Source organism: Dromiciops gliroides, chromosome 1, assembly GCF_019393635.1.
Source record: "Dromiciops gliroides isolate mDroGli1 chromosome 1, mDroGli1.pri, whole genome shotgun sequence".
Classification (NCBI taxonomy): Eukaryota; Metazoa; Chordata; class Mammalia; order Microbiotheria; family Microbiotheriidae; genus Dromiciops; species Dromiciops gliroides.
In genome coordinates this window covers 304,100,274-304,119,701 of record NC_057861.1, presented here as the reverse complement: position 1 = coordinate 304,119,701, position 19,428 = coordinate 304,100,274, and the positions used below count along the sequence as shown (strand labels likewise).

General features: G+C 39.4%; 1 protein-coding gene across 1 annotated transcript in view; it reads right to left on the bottom strand.

The window, feature by feature from the left end:
* Positions 1 to 1,350: 1,350 nt before the first annotated feature.
* Positions 1,351 to 19,428, bottom strand: part of ALPK2 (alpha kinase 2) — a 180,892-nt gene continuing 162,814 nt past the window's right edge. The window contains 1 exon segment of the mRNA XM_043966972.1: positions 1,351 to 2,156. Within this exon segment, the coding sequence (XP_043822907.1) occupies positions 1,907 to 2,156 (250 nt within the window). The 3' untranslated portion in view covers positions 1,351 to 1,906.

Sequence of the window (19,428 nt, the reverse complement as noted above, 5' to 3'; positions counted from 1 at the left end):
GCCATAGCATCTTGGACTAGGGAGGCGATAATAGCTCCATACTCTTCTCTAGTCAGGCCACATCTAAAAGACTGTGTTTAACTCTGGGCACATTTTGGGGAGGTCTCTGATAAATTAAAAGTGTGTCCAGAGTAGGGAAACCAAGTTGGGGAAGTGTCTCAAGTTCATACTATATGAGAACGAGTTAAAGGAACTAAAGGCATTTAGCTTGAAGATCCAAAGACTTAATGGAGATACGGTAAGAGTCACGGGATATTTGAAAAGTAATGAAGAAAAGGAATTAGATTTCTTCTGCTTAAGCTAGAAGCAATGCCTGGAAGTTTCAAAAGGCAAAGGTACTAATGAAATGAGGGGAAAATTCCCAATAATTAGAACTATTTAGCAGGAAATGGACTATATCAGGAGATTGAGTGCATTTCCCATCATCAGAAGTCTTTAAGTAAAGGCTGGATGACTATTTGTCAGATATATTGAAGCAAGAATTCTTTTCTCAGTAGGATGCAAGTTGGGCTACATGGTCTTTCAGCTCTGAGTTTGTGTAAAATGCACCTAATATACCTAATATCTTACTTTCATTCACTTCAGAGCTCAACTCATTGTCCATCTGAAATCCCTGTCCCATATATGCCCTGATGCACTAGTCTCTTGACAGGAAAATTCTTTGGCAGAAAGGAAGAAGAGCCAAAGTTAACAACTTTTCTTCCAACCTTAAAGGTTCTTTGGTGGAGGGTGGATGGTAGAGGGGGAAGGAGGGGAAAGGTCTATGCAGTTGTCTTTTGGAAAATTTAGTGTTGATGTCCTGGGTGGAGCATGTCTGCTCATATGGACATGATACCAGTAAATCTGTCTAGCTATTTGACAATAGCCTATCTCATCAAAGGTCAGCAGATCTGTTCTATTTTCCCAATAACTGCTCAGAAAGAACTGTCATAATCAAGTGGTGAAAAAACAGTTAGTGAGAGCTGGGTTGGGGGTGGCAATAGTAAGGAAAAGGCACAACGTGAGGAGGGACCGAGTAAACCCAGAAGGGTGTAGAGCTAACACCCTCCTGTGTGTAAAGGAGAAAATACGGCCCAATGTTTATGACTCTTTGTGTAACCAGAGAAAGCGTCATCAATCTTTGGGGTTCTGGATTTATAGAAGATAATAGAAAGTTTGTGCCTTTTCAAGTGTAGACCTAAGAATAGAGAAACCACAGATGTCCATTTTTAGAGCTTTTCTGTTTTAAAAAGGAAATGTCATATGAGTAGGTCACCTTATTAGGTGATTACTAAACCCAAGAGATCTGGCTTATGGTACCAATTACACAGAAAAGATGCCGGCAATGATCCAAGTACTCACACAGCTTGCTTTTGTTTAAATAGGAATTTAATTAAACAGAAAAGTACACCTGGTTGTCAAAGTTTCATAAGGGTAACAACTGTGCAAATAATTATGAAAAAGGTCATTATTACTGAAAAATTTCAACAATAAGGCTAGTAATCAACACTAGTGCAAAATCTCAATATAGAGAGTCAGTCATTCCTATTTTAAGTTTATATAGCAGCTGAATGCCATAGCCTCACTGGTCTAGTTTTGAGTGGGAAGTGAAGTAAGGAAGGTAATAGGACAAGGGATAGTCCCATCCTTGCACCAAGTCCTCGATAATACAACAATGTGCAAAACCCACAAATACAAACATGTGAAATTGGTAAAAATTCTGAAAAGTTTGTATGAAGAGAGGACTGACTATCACTCCAGTGGACAGTTTGGTTTGCTTTCCCAGTAAGTCTCTCCTGCTTAACATTTCAATGAGGACAGCAGGTCAGAGTTTCCAAAGCATCTGAAGGCACTGGAAACTGGGAATAGCTACAGTCTTATAACTGACTGTGAAGTCCCTCTTCCATGAGGTCTCTGCTCTTCTCTCTCACTCTCTGCTCACAGGTGACTTAACTGTGGAGTCTGTTTTCTTCTCTGTGGGGGCATTGGCCCCAGCCTTCTTGGCAGAGGTGGCGGGTGGCTGAACTTTGCCTCTCCCAATGACTGGTTTCCTCTGTTTCTGGTTATTGGTTTGAAGGGATTTTAGCCCCAGCATTTCACAATACTTATTACACTGGTGCAGGGCTTTAAACTGATCAATGAAGGTCATGGAACAGTTGCCTTTAAAACCTTTGTACCTACAAGGGAGAAAAGAGAAAATTTTAAATGGAAACCTTGTCATAAATAGCAGGTCTAACTGACTTGAAGGAGAAGATAAATTTATGGATAGAGGAGAACCATATGATCTACATTTAGAATCATCAGATTGTAGAGATAGAGTGGGGAAAGACCTCAGAGGCCAACTCATTCAACCTTCTTCTATTACAGATAAGGGGGACTGAAATCCGGGGTAGGGGGATTATATGGTTTGACTCTTTGTCACACAGGTAGTAAGCAACAGAAGCAAGATATGAGCAAATAATTGAAAGACAAAAATATAACTAATGGTTAAAACACAGTGGATACAATGGAATGAAGGGTTAGTAAAATTAGTCTTATGCAGTAAAGGTCAAATCACCTTTGACATAACATAAAAAGTTCTAAGTCTTTAATAGATCTTATAATGTCAATGTATTTTGCATTCTTGCTTTTATTCATATAGCTTGAGATAGACCCTTTTGACAGGAACCTGGGAGGAATCTCAGTGGCATGAAAGTCCAAAAAACAAACACAAGTAATCTTCACCCTTTCTTTTTCTTTCTATCAAGTTGTCCTTAAGAATGGAATAGTATGATTTTATTTAGATCTGGGCAGCATCTCAAAGATCATGCAGCCACTCTGACTAATATATTGCTAAGAAAACTAAAAAACAAGGAAATAAAATGACTGGTCCAAGGTCACATAATTCCATAACAACAGTAGGAGGACCTCACTCATGATTTATTGCTTTTTTTCCCCCATTATCCTAAGCTGGATCCCCAAAAAGACCATTTGCATTAGACTTAGTAGCCTACTCAGGAGCTTGTCACAAAAAATAATTTTTAAAAATTCTGAACTTAAACACCAAACAAAATGAGCATATCTACACACAAAGTAGAATAGATAGTGAAGATTATGCATGAAACTGTAATCTCTTTTGCATATAGCTTCCCTTTTTTATAAGTATGTAATGAAATTCAATGTTCCTGTAAAGCCAACTTGCTTGTGTTTCCTTCTACATGTCACTCTGTTCTCTTCTGTACATTTGTATATGCCTCATTGACTCTCTTTTCATTTTTTCCCTACAACACTATTGCTAGCCTCTCTTCCTTCCCCCACCAGTTTTTTTTAAAGGAAACACAAATATGCTTACTAAGTAAAACAAATTAGCAGGTTGGCCACATGCAAAAATTATGTCTCATTTTGTACCTTGAGACTATCACCTCTCTGTCAGGAAGTGGATAGCACACTTCATTATTGGTCCACTGGAGTTGTGGTTGGTCATTTCTTTGATCAAATTTAAGCCTGACATCATTCAATTCATTCTGTATCATTTCATACAAGTCTTCCTAGGTTTTCCTGAATCCATTCCTTTGATCATTTCTTATATTACAATTCCATCCATTCCATTTCATTAATATACCATAATTTGTTCACCAGTTCCCAATTGATGGGCACTACCTTAGTTCTAATGTCTTTGCTACAAGAAATAGAACTATTATAAATATTTGTATACAAATGGGTCTTTTTACTCTTTCTTTGATCTCCTTGTATACCCCTAACAATGGCATAGCTGAGTCAAAAGAAATAGAATTTAGTGACTTTTTGGATATGGTTCCAAATTTCTTTCCAGAAGTGTGGGACCAATTCACAGCTCCACAAAAAGAGTATATCCATCACTGTATCTATCTTGCTATAGAATCTCCAGTAATCATAATTTTGCTTTTTTGTCCTCTTTGCAAATATGATAGCTTTGAGACAGCAACTCAGAGTTTTTCTAATTAATATTTAACTAGGGTTTTAAAAATGATTTAAAGTATTTTATATGGTTTTTGATAGCTTGAATTTCTTCCTGTGAGAACTGCCTGTTTCTATCCTTTGATTGTTTTTTTTTTTGGAAAATGGATCTCATTACTATGTATTAGAATCTTTTCCTTATGTATGTTGGATACTAGATCTTTATCAGAAGAAGCTGCAAAATGTTTTTCTAGAAAACTGTTTCTATTCCAATTTTAGCTGCATTGATTTGTTGTATAAAACCTTTTTAATTTATGTAATCAAAACTGACCATTTTATTCTAATTTGTTTATGATATGACCTTTTTTCTCTAGGTTATGTGTCCATTTGGAGCTTATTTTGGGATATTGTGTGAAATATTGGTTTAAACAAGTTTGGGGTGAATAGTGAACCATTACTTCAATAATTAGGGTCTTTGGGTTTATTGAACATATTGTATATTTAATATGTTCTGTTGAGTGATTTTGCTATTTTTTAAACAAATACTAACTAATTTTGGTGATTACTGATTTGTAGTAGAGTTATAGATATGGTACTATTAGTACTCCTTTTACACTATTTCTCTTGAGATTTTTTTTTGAGGGGTGGGGCAATGAGGGCTAAGTAACTTGCCCAGGGTCACACGGCTAGTAAGTGTCAAGTGTTTGAGGTTGGATTTAAACTAAGGTCCTCCTGAATCCAGGGCTGGTGCTTTATTCACTGTACCACCTAGGTGCCCCATCTCTTGAGATTCTTGATCTTTATTTCTCTAAATGAATTTGCTAAAAATAAAAAATCTATCTCTATAAAGTAACAATTTGCTATATTATTAAATAAGTAAACTAATTTAAGTAGCATTCCAATTTTAATAATATTGACCTGGGCCAACCATAAGCAATTAATATTTCTTCAATTATTTAGGTTTTCTTTTATTTCTCTAAGGAATGTTTTATAGTTGCATTAATATAATTTATATGTGGACATATATACATATATATGTATGTATCTATGTTTCTATACACATATATAAGCAAACTTCCAAGTATTTTGTATAGTCTAAAAATGTTTTGAATGGAATTTCTTTTTCTAGCTCTAACTGCTGAGTTTTGTTGGTAGTATATAGAAAAGCTGATGATTTAACAGAGAAATCATTTTGACAGTTCTCTTAGAGATGGTTGTCTTCTAGAATACCAAGACTGCTTTGGGAAGGAAATCAAACTAAAGAGTCGTTAAGAACAAAAAGAAAAAAGTACCTAAATATTGTCATGTTTGTCATCATAACGGGTGATTAGGAAGACTTGATAGATGTAAGCCAAAGACAAGGCTTAGCAAAGACAGCAGCCATATTGACTGATCCATTGAACTTTACTATATCTACAAATCAACATGAAAATAACTTTTATTTTGTATTCTTATTCTGCTATTACTTGGTGTCATCAAGGCTTGGTTAACAAGATATGCCATAGAAAGTATTCAGTTCCTGAACTATGAAAGTAGAATGGACTGCCATGTGAGGTAGTGAATTGTTCATCACTGAGGATATTCAAGCAAAGACTAGATGTTCATTGTTGTCAATTTTGGTGAAGGGGTTTCCATTACCCACCATAGGAACAACAAGCACTCTGTACTTTTTGTCACTGAAGTTTGAAAAATTGCCCAAATATTCTGGGAGCCATTGGGCCCTACCTTCACTCTCTGAATTTGAACTGATAGCCATGGAAATCAAGGTAATCTACCTGGGTCTGAGACTGTTGGGAGCAGTATCTTCTTGGAGAAGATCTTAAAATAGTTCCTTGCAAACTAACCACAGAAGGACAAATCAACAATAATCCTGTGATTTGGATTTGAGTCCTAGTGTTACTGTAAGCTATATATACTGATTTGGGGCTAAACACCATTTTAAAAAAAGCAACCACAACAATTGCACAAGTACTTTTTTTTTTTTAAAGGGAAGACATGGCTTGAAATTTGATCATGTGAAAGTGGACTTAGGTCTCCAAATGAATCAGCAGCATGATGTGGTGTGATTGCTTCCTTCCAAGGTTCAGGGCATTTCCATTCCAGTAACCAGGCCCTACTTATGGGTTGGAATGAGGTCCAGAATAGCAATCTCTTTACTGCTTCCTCCACCTTGCTAACAATGAAATTCTCAGCAAGGCAGGTCCCGGGTTGGTCAGTGGCTCTGTTTTTAGCAGAATGTCTGCTTCAGCAGATGCTTAAATAGCTGAATTTCCCCACTGTGACAGAGCAGCCAGAAAAACTCATGCAATCTTAGTCTACGCAAATAGAATTAAGATGTCCAAAGTGAAAGAGGTGGTAAGTCGACTGTACTCTGTCTGCTCATGTCAGACCACATCTGGAGTTCTGTGTGCACTTGGGGAGCCATAATTAGGTCGAATGTGGAAAAGCTGGAGTGCATCCAGGGAGGGCAACCAGAGTGGATAAAGAACTAAAGCCATGCTGAATGAGGATAAAGGAACCGGGGCTGTTTAATCTAGGGAAGAGAATACATAGTGGGGTTATGATAATAGACCTCAGTCATCTAGATAGCTCTCTTGTTCTACTTGTCCCTAGATGGGAGAACTGAATCCAATGGATAGAATGTATATAGAGAAAGATTTTGGCTTAATACAAGGGAAAATTTCCCTAATAATTAGAATTGCTCTAAAGATGGATTGGCTTTGGGGGGTGGGGTGGGTGAGTAGTGAATTCCCTATCACTAAAAGTCTTTCATGTGATTATTGCATGACTAATTGTGAGGAGTGTTATAGAGGGGATTTGTAGTTTGGGCTGGGGCTGGATAAGTTGACCCTTCCAAACCCTACAATTCTATGATTCTGGCTATATGGTTCTGGGCAGTTTGCTCAATGAGGATAAAAATAACCTACCTTACAAAGTTGTGGGAATTAGATGTGAATGTATAGAATGGGCTTTGGTACTCTTAAGTGCCATGTAGTTCAATACTCCTGAAAACTGAGGCTCAAAGAGGGGAGATGTGCCTTGTCCAAAGCCATGATTCTTCTTAACATAGGAAGCCAACTGAGAACTCAGCACATTGTTCTTCCCATTAGATAGGGCATCCTCTTCCAATTTTGTTCCTAAAATGCACTTGCTCTAGTCATGGATATCACATTAATTGTGGACTTCGAAAAAATCACAGTTTTGTTTTTTACCTGTGTATATTTTCACCTTTTGCCCAAACTACTGCAGTAGCCTCATAATTGGTCTCCCTATCTCTGATCCTTCTTCTCTATAAGGGAATATCCAAAGGGATATTCCTACAGCATGGGTCTCTCCATGGCCCTCCTCTGTTCAATAAACTACAGTGGTTCCCTCTTCCCTCTAAAACCAAACACTAACTTCTCTGCTTAGGACTTAAATCTTCTCACAGCCTGATTCCAACCTACCATGGCACCTTTATTATACACGATTCCCCTTCATGCACTCAGTTAAACTGGTCAACTTGCTGTTCTTCACACATGACATTGTCTCCCACATCCCTGTCTTTGCACAGGCCATTCCCTATACCTAGAAAGCTCTTCCTGAATACCTCAGTCCCTTAGAATCCCAAATCAAACACTTCCACATGTGGCCTTTCTTTATCCCCGGGCTGCTAGTGCACCCTTCCCATTGACTTGTACTTACATGATGTGTTTTTATATGTGTGTATATATATATATGTATAAAACAAAAAGTTATCTTGTTAAAGATAAAGTTAAACTCACAATAGCCCTTGTCCAAAAGAGCCTACAGAGCACTGGGGGAGATTTTATATATATACACACACACACACACACATGTATATATGTATATATGTGCATGTGTGTTTATACATACACGCACATGTGTGTTATTTCCCCTAGTGCTCCATTGGCTTCTTTGGGCAAGGGCTATTGTGAGGATAACTTTATCTTTAACAAGATAACTTTTTGTCAAAGTGCTATATAAAAATCAGCTGCTAGGGGCAGCTAGGTGGTACCGTGGATAGAGCAATGGCCCTGGATTCAGGAGGACCTGAGTTCAAATCTGACCTCAGACACTTGACACTTACTAGCTGTGTGACTCTGGGCAAGTCACTTAACCCCAATTGCCTTGTCAAAAAAAAAATCAGCTGCTACAATTGCTGAGTATTTATTCAGCTTGACTTTTTCTTTCAATCATCTGAATCAATGATATCTCTCATAGAAGTCCAGATCTGTGAGGGCAGTGGCCACATATGTGTAAGTGTGGTGAGGTGCTTAATAGTCTCACATAAGGCAAAAAGCACTTTTTAGACTTGGGATAGGAATGACAGAGAGCCAAAGCATCTGGCTACTTTCATTCCACAGCTAAACTGACTAGAGGACTTTCGCTACATTCAATTTACTTCTGGGAGACAGAAAGATCAAACAGTCCTAGAAAGGATGGAGTCTGGAGCCTGCTTTCTTCACTATGCAATCCGAGCTGGGCTTTAGACAATTATGGGCATGACAAGTTTTTTTCAGCTCTGGAGCTGAAACACCAAGGCATATCATCATTTTGACATGTTTGTTATAATTTTTCTTCTCCCTACCTCTCCCTCTCTATACCCTACGTGGCTCATGCCAACAAATATGTCCTCTCCTCTGGGAGGCTGCATTCCATTGTCTTGTGAAAGATGGATGCGCATGTTCCAGAAACCATGCTCATTCACTGAAAGAAAGTCAAGAGAATGGAGGGATATGAATCTGGCGGAACGAAAAACCCAGCTGTCTCCTTACTTCATTTTTACATCTCTATCTTCCATTTGAGGGGAGCAGAGAGGGAAGTTGAAATGTCAGCATGTCCATTTTCCTACCATGCTCCAGGACTCCCTGGCAGGATGTGAAGCCTCTTGGGGCCTCCTGTGTTTGTCAGACTATGATGGAAAGCATAATCTCACTCTCTGCTGAGGAAAGGTCTTTGATGGATCCCACAGATTTCATGGCTCCTCAGACATACTCCAAATGTAACGCACTCAGGCTAGCACCAATATTTATGCGCATGCAAACAGGGACAAGGGAAGAGACGGTCATGTTCATCCATGCTGTGAATGTCTTAGGGTTGTTAAACACATAGGCAGCTCTGGAAATGACCACTGCACAACAATAATCCGCAATACCACAATTCCCCTGGAAGGATGCTGATGGATCCCTGCCGTGGACTATCAGTTCTGTGGGTGGCTAATGGGTACAGTGGGACTGTGGATTTTTGTCCTCATGCTTCTCTCATGGAAAAAGAAGCATATTCTTGAGCTTGTCAAATGAGGACCAGGGTATATATGTGTGATATGTGGATCAATGGATATGTACAACATACATACACACACACACACACACACACACGAGTCTATACACCTAAAGGGAAAGCACTAAAAGGAAGCATTTAATGGGTACAACATATTCCAAGTTCAGCTGTGTTCAGATTAGATGGCAATGCTTTCTGAGTTCCTTCTGTCTGGACATACTTGCCCAATCCTCAAGAATCCAGACTAATATCCAAATCATGTTCCTCCTCTGTTCCCACCTTCTACCCCTATAGGAAGCCCAACAAACATGCACAGAAGTCAGCTCCAAATGTCTGTTATTTGATTGTAACTGGGCTGGCATTAGCCCAAACATTCCTTTTACTTATCTCTAACTAGCATGATAGCCAAAGAACAGAAAGATATTTGGGCAAGTCACTTCATCTGTCTCATGAGGACCTCAGGTGTTTGAACTAGATGGTTTCTGGGGTCCCTGCCATCTCTGGTCTATGATCCTTTGCAGGTAGCCTATCCACTTTGCTACATCAGCTATTCCAAATCTTTGCTTCTCTCCCTAAACTTCTCATATTGCTCATGTCCCCTTCCCCCTCGGGAAATAATCTCCACCTTCATATTTCACTGAGAAAATTGAGGACATCTGTCATGATCTTCCTCCTCTCTCATCTCTTATCTCAAACTTCTTGATACCAACCTTCATTTTCTCTTCCATTAGTCCATTTTAGATAAAGAAGTAGCCCTTCTCTTCTCCAAAAGCAACTCTTCTACTTATACCCTTGATCTCACCTCCTTCCATCTATTCTGACAGATTGTCCCACAATCAGCCTTTCCTTTGTCAAACTCTCCCTACATATTGTAGACTCCTTCTCTACAAACATGCCCAAGTTTTCCTCATCCCCCTACACAAAAAGCCTTTATTTCACCATACCAATCCTTTATTTTTCTATAATCATCTTTTTTTTACATCCAAACACCTAGAAAAAGCTGTTTACACTTATTTGTTGCCTTCATTTCCTCTTCCATCAATCTCTTGCAATCTGACTTCCACTATCATTTAATTGAAGCTACTCTCTCCAAGGGCAGCTAGGTGGTACTGTGGAAAGAATACCAGTCCTGGAGTCAGGAAGACTTATCTTTGTGAGTTCAAATCTGGCCTAAGACTTCCTAGATATGTAACACTGGGCAAGTCACTTAATCCCATTTACCTCAGTTTCCCCATCTGTAAAATGAGCTAGAGAAGGAAATGGTAAACCACTCCAGTATCTTTGCCAAGAAAACCCTAAATGGAGTCATGAAGAGTTGGACGTGACTCAACAAAGACTCTCTCCAAAGTTCTTCATGATCACTATTTTCACTTTTTTAGTAGTTTTTTCCTTTTCTTCTGATTCTTGTTTCACAACATTACTAATATCCAAAAATATTTTACATGATTGCACATATGTAATCTATATCAAATATTTTACTATCCTAGGGAGGAAGGTGAGAAGAGGAAGGAAATGAGATTTGGAGCACAAAATTTTATTTAAAAATGAATGTTAAAATTATTATGTGTAATTGGAAAAAATGAAATACTATTTTAAGTGGAAATTAATTTTAAAATGTTCTTCACAATCTTTTTATTGCCAAGTCTAATGGCCTTTTCTCAACCTTCCATTTTCTTGATCCTTCTGCAGCCATTGACACTGCTAACTGCCTTCTATTCCAAGATGTTTTCTCCTCTCTGGCTCTTACCATTCTCCTCCTGCCTGGTTGACCCTTCTTAGTGTCCTTTACTTGATCATTATCCATGTCTTGCCCACTTTGTGTAGGTTTACCCCAAGGCCCTCTTTTCTTGTCCTTCTTCAACCTTTCTTGGTGATAGCATAAGTCCCAATGTTCATCTCTATGAAAGTGACTCACAGATCTCATTATCCAACACAAGTCTCTTCTGAGATAGTTAAGTGGAAGAAGAAGAAGAAGAAGAAGAAGAAGAAGAAGAAGAAGAAGAAGAAGAAGAAGAAGAAGAAGAAGAAGAAGAAAATGGGAGTGGTAGTAGCACTTACTTTCTAGAAAGATTGTGAGGGTAAAAGGATTTGACATTTATAAAGGACTTTGCAAATGTTAAAGTATTCTATAAATATTAGCTATTATTATTAGTTAGCTATTATCCCAAACTCTAATCTTATGTAACCAATTGCCTTTTAGATATTTCCAACTAAAACTCAAGTTCAGCATGTCCAAAGCAAAACTCATAACATTTTCCCTTAAATCTCGCCCCAACTTCCTTATTTTTGTCAATGATACCCTCCTCCTACTCCTCCCAGTCATTAAGGTTCACACCATCAGAGTAATGCTCAGCTCTTTACTCTTCTTCAACTCATGTAACTCACATAATCAGCTGACAAATCTTGTAACTTTTACCTCCACAACATCTGTAGCATCTATCCCCTCTCCACCCACACAAGTGTTATTCTGGTTCAGGCTTTCATGATTCTCTTCTGGTCTACTATGATAACCTTGTCACTTATCTCCTGCCCTCATCTCTTATAACTCTCCAATTCATATCCCACACAGTATCTTAGGTGATACTCTTAAAGCACAGTCCACTGCCTAACAGTCTTCTGTTGTGTCTAGGATAAAATACCATCTGACTGGTATTCAGTGCTCTTCATAATTTGACTCCAATGTACCATCCCAGGCTTATTACATTCTATTCTCCTCCCTGTACTGAACAGTTTGGCCAAACTTACTTGTCCATCTCCCATATCCAAGCTTTTATAGTCTGTCACCCATGCCTAGAACACATCCTCTCCTCTCCTCCCCCTCTCAGAATATCTGGCTCCATCAAAGTGCAGCTCAGGTGCCACCTTTTTCATATATAAGGCCTCTCCTGATAACTCCAAGGGTTAGTGCAGCCATACACATTGACATTGTGTATTTTACATTCTTTCTAAGGGCATATGTTGTTTCCTCCCATTAGAATGAAAGTTCCTTGAGGTCAGAAGCTGGGTATTTCTTACCTTTTTATCCCTAGAGCCCGGCACATACTAGGTGTAAGCATAGTAAATGCTTGTTGTTAGTTGATTCATGAACATTCTTCTTTGTGCTCCATTTGGACTTTTCTTCAGGTAATCTCTATTCTACAACTTTTACATGCAATTGTGGTTGGATGTGCCTCCGTGAAAGAGATATTATTTCTATTGTCAATGATACATGAAAGGAAACTCTACCTCTTCCACATTCATAACAGAAAAACAAAAAGACCATAGAACAACTAGCACATCTGTCTGAGAAAGACAATAATAGCTCACATTTATATAATGCTTTAAGGCTTACAAAGCACTTTCCCCACAGCAATCCTAAGTATTAGCAGATGGGAGAACTGAGGCTCATAAGGTTAAGTTTCTTGTTCAAGGTCACACAGATAGTAACTATCAGTGCTACGACTAAAATCCAGGTCCTCTTGAATTCAAACCTAATGCTTTTTTCGTGTTGGGAAAAAAAGAGTATGAACATGAAGAAGCAAAGTAAAAGAATTAAAGCAGCAGTGTGCTCCCCTCCTATTGGAGGACAAACTAATTTATAAATAGCAGCAGCAGCAGCAAAAAACCCCTTGTGCTGGTGGTCTGGCTAGCATCTTGCCTTCCCATCAATGCTCTGACAAACCATCACAATTTGTGGGCAGAAGCTCATGCAAGTCTTAGATCTCTAAGAACTAATTCTAAACTCTATAGTTTTGATTATCTGAGAGGACTCTACGATTGCGAATTCTAAGAAATTTCTCTTTCTAAGGGAAAAGACAATGTTTCCCATGAATCTTTGGTCCTCAAAGATGGGTCTGGTCAAGGTGCCCAGGACTGTAATAATTTTGAAACTGTTTGACTGCCTCCCACAGTGTCTTTTTTTTTTTTTTTTTGGTGAGGCAATTGGGGTTAAGTGACTTGTCCAGGTTAGTAAGTGTTAAGTGTCTGAGCCTGGATTTGAACTCAGGTCCTCCTGAATCCAAGGCCAGTGCTTTATCCACTGCGCCACCTAGCTGCCCCCTACAGTGTCTTTTTATCAGCAAGGTGATAGAAGTTTCTAAGGAAAAGAAAAGGGGAAACACATGGAGGTTGTTTTTTTTAATAGCATATAAGAATAAATTTTTAATAGCATATAAGGATAAGGGGTACCAGCAATGCAGTAGCCTGACTTTTGGCTGCCAAGAGTAAGGTGAGTTGAGTGGAGCACTTCTTGCCATTACTAGGTTGGTGGAAAGTAGCAAACTTTCTGCGGAGGGGACCAAACATTTCAGGAATGCGTTTTCCCTAACCTTTAGTCCAGAAAGAAACATCTGTCATGCCTTCCCTACACTCTGAGCACGAGTCTCACAGGAGTCTCTTTCCCCTACTATGAGAAATATGCTGGGATCAGAACCTAATCCTCAGGGTGAGTGATGAGAGAAACGTTCTCCCTATTCTTTTAAAATTGTTTTAGTCTTGATCAAATGCCTTACTTTTCAAATTCTTATCTAATCGGTTAGCTTGGTAAAAACTGAATTTTAGATGATGTTTTTTTTTGTGTGTGTGTGTGTGTTTTTTGTAAGGCAATTGGGGTTAAGTGACTTGCCCAGGGTCACACAGCTAGTGTTAAGTGTCTGAGGCCAGATTTGAACTCACGTACTCCTGAATCCAGGGCCGGTGCTTTATCCACTGCGCCACCTAGCTGCCCAATTTTAGATGATTTTGAACATCCCCAGCTAAGCTGGACTAGGGACTCAAAACAAATGAAATACACTTATCCATATATCATATTATGTGAACCTGAAGTTGGGCTCCATTCAGGCTGCCTTCCATATGTTTACATGCTTTCCTTTGGGTTCATTCCATTAAACTTGATACCCAAAGGGTGTGTCCTGCTTGTATGTTCCTGTGAAAACAAAGAGTTTGGGTGGAGAAGTCCATAAGTCTGTGTTTAGCTGTGAGCAGAAGAAAGAACTGAGGATCCCAACTGAGCCGGTCAGATTGCTTGGAGAGGGTACCAAAGATGGAGCATGGCCCTCAGACTGAACTTATTTAGCTTGTGTGCATCTCTAGGGTTTCCCTCGTCTCCACTTCTAAGGAATTACATCCATGGTTTCGTTTCTTCTAGCTGCCCTCTGCCTTCTGCCTGGATTCTCCTCTGATAGATTGTTCTCTTAATCCAGGAGTCATAAAGTATCTCCTGAGGGAGACCGTGAGGTGTTTCTTGTTTAGCCAATAAAATGCAGTCAGGTACATACAGTTCTCTACAGCATTATTTCCCTTCCACATTTCTTATGGGGGATTGGGGGAAGGAACTAGGTGGTGTGAGAAGGAAATGGCAAAGCACTCCAGTATCTTTGCCAAGAAAACCACACATTGGGTCACAAAGAGTCAGAAATGACTGAAACGACTGAATAACATCAATAATTCCTTATGGTGACTTCTATGCCTTCAATTATACAACCACTAGCCAAGTCTGAGCTCTCTAAGTTCTGTGAACCAGCATGCACAATCTGTGGCCTTCTCTAGAGCTGGAGGGAGCCAAAAATTCAGGGGTCTATTAATTAGCTCTTCTCCCACTGGCTCAATTTCCAACCACCTCTCCATTGTTTTTCCTGTTCAGTACGTCATAAATTTAGAACTGAAAGGAATCTTGGAGCTCATCTACTCCAACTCCCACATTTTACAGGGGAAAAAACTGAGAACTCAAAAAAGAAGTGACTTAACCATGGTCATTATACTAACAGTAGAGTCAGCAGTCAAATACACTAGAATATTCCACCACATCCCATTGCTAATGAAGTAAAATGCTATATATTTGAACTCTTCCTAATGTTCTCCTCTAGAGAGCTTACTGATATTGAGGCCATACTGACTTGATTTTTAGTATGATATGGTTTGTCTCTGTCTCCCACCTTCCCTATCCTATAGGCTGAAAGGACAGGGACAATTCACAGGCCTGATTCCATTCTGATCTGCTCCATTTCCAACCTGGAAAGATTACCCTTCCTTAGGCAACCTGGAACCCTCTGCCCTGAAAGGGTCCTCCATATTAATGCCAAAAAATTCAGGTGCCTGATCAGCTTAGCTCATTTTAATCCTACTGAAGCTCAGAACTCCTGAGCTCATGAAATCCACCAGTCTTAGCCATATAGTAGCTAGGATGACAGGCATGCTCTACCATATGTCTAACCTAGTTTCTTTACTTCTATTGTTAAACCAAGCACTGATGAAGACATTCACTAGATCGTGGCCAGATTTACTAAAAACTGATATCAGCCAATTTCATTCCCTTGGATCCTCAGTATTGTGTACCTATTCATTTCTTAGTGATTCACAGAATTTCAGGCAATATCCCTGACCAGTAGTCACTCAATCTTTTTATGGAGCCTCTGGTGAGGCTAAAAGGGAACCCATTACCTCCTGATACTCTCCATTACACTTTTGGATAACTCCAATTGTTAGGAAGTCCTCAAAATGTCTATTCCAAACTTTGTCCTCTCTTCTCAAGCCCTCAACTCCACCCCAACCCCTCTCTCAGATGATGACACAACCTTATTCTTTACAGAGAAGACTGTTACTGTTTAACACTAGATTGATACTGTCTCATTTCCCATCCTATGTACCATAGAATCTCTCGGTGCCTTTTGTAAGCTTCTCCTCTTTTCCTCTATTACTCAAGAATGAGGTAGATTCTCCTCCTTACCTAAGTTACTACACTCACCTCTGCTTTTGATTCCATCCCCTCATGTTTCCTACTGAACTATGCTTCAAGAACCATCCCAACTTGATCTATCACTTTCAAATCTCTCCGTCTCTACAAATGGGGGCGACTAGGTGGTACAGTGGATAGAGAACTGGTTCTAGAATCAGGAAGATCTGAGTTCAAATCCAGCCTCAGACACTTGACCCCTATTAGCTGTGTTACCCTGGCAAGTCACTTAACCCTGATTGCCACAAACATCAAGGGACATCTTCAGTCATCCTGATGTATATCTTGCCACTGGATCCAGATGGCTCTGGAAACGAGAGTGACACTGGTGATTCTGCACAGCCCTCCCTCACTTAAATCCAATTCATGGTAAGTGGTGACATTGCCTTCCAATGTGATGATCCTGCTCAAGCAAGAAGGACAAACAACAAACAGCAACAATAACTCTACAGTTTTAGGGAATCATAGCTTTAGAGCTCGAGGGGACCTCAGAAGGTATCTTGTCCAAATCTTTCATTTCATATAAAAGGAAACTAAGGCTCAGATAGGTTAAGTGATTTGTCCAGTCAGGAAGTTAGCATGGTAGAGAAGGAGTTTGAACTCCCATTTTCAGACTCCAAATCCAGTGCTTTTCCCACTGCCTTTCCTCCCCACCTCACCATCCAGTTTTCCTCCCACTTCCTATAACCTTGCTGAGGCATCTACTAAATACAACTCTACACCCCCCCCCCAAAGTTCAATCTGCTCTTGAATCTATTTCCCCTTTAAGGTATCCTCTGACTCTCCTCTTCTTCATTGCCAAACTTCCAGGATGACTAGTCTGTATTCCCTGCTTCTACTTCCTCAACATTTGACTCAGATAGTTAAACCCATGCAACACATGCCCCTGTCTCCTGACTGAAGTGTAGCATCTTTCTCTGCCACTCCACTGAAACTGCTCCCAACAGTTATCACTGCCCTTCTAATCGCCAAATCTAAAGGTCTAATTATAGTCTTAATTCTCCTTGGATTCTCTGTATTGACTTCCCACAAAACTGTTTTGGTGATTAGGAGACAAGAATCCAAGAGAAAGAACAGGGGAAATAGGTTATGATATAAGTCAAACTTGTGACAGCTGCACCAATTAAGTCAAGGTCATGATCACTAAGGACTCAGATCAAAGGAGTTATATATGCTAGATGCTGTTGTTTAAAGGAAGCTGAGCTTAGAGATGAGAAGACCTGATTTCAAATCTAGCCTTAGATGCTTACTAGTTATATGATCCTAGGTAAGCTACTTAACCTCAGCCTCATTTTCCCCATCTATAAAGTGGGGACAATAATAGCACCTATCTCACAACTTTCTTGTGAGGATCAAATGAGAAACATATACAAAGTGCTTCACAAACCTTAAAACACTCTTATTATTGTGAAAGGTCTTCATAAAAATGGTCCCAAATTTAGGGGTCAAAAAAGCCAGGAAAAACACACACTATAGGATTTCCTAGAGACAGAGCCAAGATGGCAGAGTATAGGCTGGGACCCAGCCAACCTCTCCCAACATTCCTCTCCAAACAACTTTAATGCCTCAAATAAAATTTTGGAGTGGCAGAGCCAACAAAAGGTCAGAGGGAGACATTTATCCAGCCTAATACAACTTTGGAGGTCTGCAAGAGAGGTATATAAAACTGGGGTAGCAGGAGCACCAGCAGTAAGCCTTGGGTGGTGCAGTGGATAGAGCACCGGCCCTGGAGTCAGGAGTACCTGAGTTCAAATCCGACCCCAGACACTTAACACTTGCCAGCTGTGTGACCCTGGGCAAGTCACTTAACCCCAATTGCCTTGCTTAAAAAAAAAAAAAAGGAAAGGAAGTAGCTGGATAGCTTCAGCAGCAGCGGCAACTTTGGGAGCTTTCAGCCCAGAGACAGTAAAGGAGTCAGACAACTGGTCAGAAAGACATAATGGGGGACCCTTTGCAGGTACTGGATGTAGTTAGCACTAATTGTCAACTCTATTGCCCATAAGCAATTCTGGGTCAGTTTCAGAGTGGAAAGGAGCACTTAGGATCTGTCACAAGGAATCAGGGGTCTTGGTCACAGTTCCAGGACCAAGAAGAATGCTGGTGATTACACTGCAGGGGGACAGGGGCGTTTTCCTGGGTAAAGATCAGAGCTAAGTCCAAGAGAGCAGTGACCACACCTCTCTCTGAATAATATCATCTTGAAGCATTGAAAACTCGAAGATGTCCAAGAACTATCTCTGAAAATCGTAGCATGAAATAGCCTGAAGCTTGGCACAGTGCCTCACCACCTGCAAGGTAAGCAGAGTCCAACTTTCACATAAAGTTCAAAATTAAAAAAAAATAGACAAGGAAAACGAGCAAATAGCAACAAAAAAAGAACTTGACCACTAAATGTCACTATGGTGGCAGGGAAGACCAAGACATGGTTAAAAGACAACGATGTGTAAACAGCTACAAGCAAAGCCTCAAAGTCAAAATGCTAATTGGATTCAAGACACGTAGCCTTACTGGACAAGCTAAAAAAAGGGATAAGGGTTGTAGAGGAAAAAAATAGAAAAGAAATGAGAGTGATGCAAGAAAAATATGAAAAGAGAATTAAAAGCTGGTAAAAGAGGCACAAAAGCAGAACTGGCCTAATGGTAAAAGAGACATAAAAGTTAACTGAAGAAAAGAATTCCTTTAAAAGCAGAATAGGCCAAATGGAAAAGGAGGTACAAAAATTCACTGAAGAAAATATTTCTTTAAAATTAAAATTAGGCAAGTGGAAGATAATGACTCCAAGAAACACTAAAATGAAAGTAAAAGAATGAAAAAATAAAATAAAATGTGAAATATTTCATTGGAAAACCAACAGACCTGGAAAATAGATCTAGGAGAGATAATTTAAGAATTATTGGACTACCTCAAAACCATGATCAAAAAAATAACCCTAGATATCATATTTCAAGAAATTAGAAAGGAAAATTGCATCAATATCTTAGATCTTGAGGGTAAAATAGAAATTGAAAGAATCTACTGATCACTCAAATGAAAACTCCCAGGAATATTATAGTCTAATTTCAGAGCTCCAGATCAAAGAGAAAATATTGCAACCAACCAGAAAGAAATAATTCAAAAATCTTGGAGCCATAGTTAGGATCACACAAGGTGTAGCAGCTTCCATGGTAAAGGGGTTGAAGGCTTGGAATGATAATCTGGAGAGCAAAGGAGCTACGATTACAATCAAGAATCACCTCCCCAGCAAAACTGAGTATAATTTTTCAGGAGAAAAATTGATGTTTAATGAGAAGAGAAGACTTTCAAGCATTCCTGATGAAAAGACCAGAGTCAAATAGAAAATTTGGTATTCAAATGCAAGACTCGAGAGAGGCATAAAAAGGTAAGCATTAAAGAGTTATCATAAGGGACTCAATGAAGTTTAACTGTTAACATTCCTATATGGGAAGATGATAATGTAACCTCTAAGTGTTTTCTCATTATTAGGGCAGTTAGAAGGAGTCTGCATAGACAGGGGGCAAGGGTGTGAGTTGATAATGTCGAGA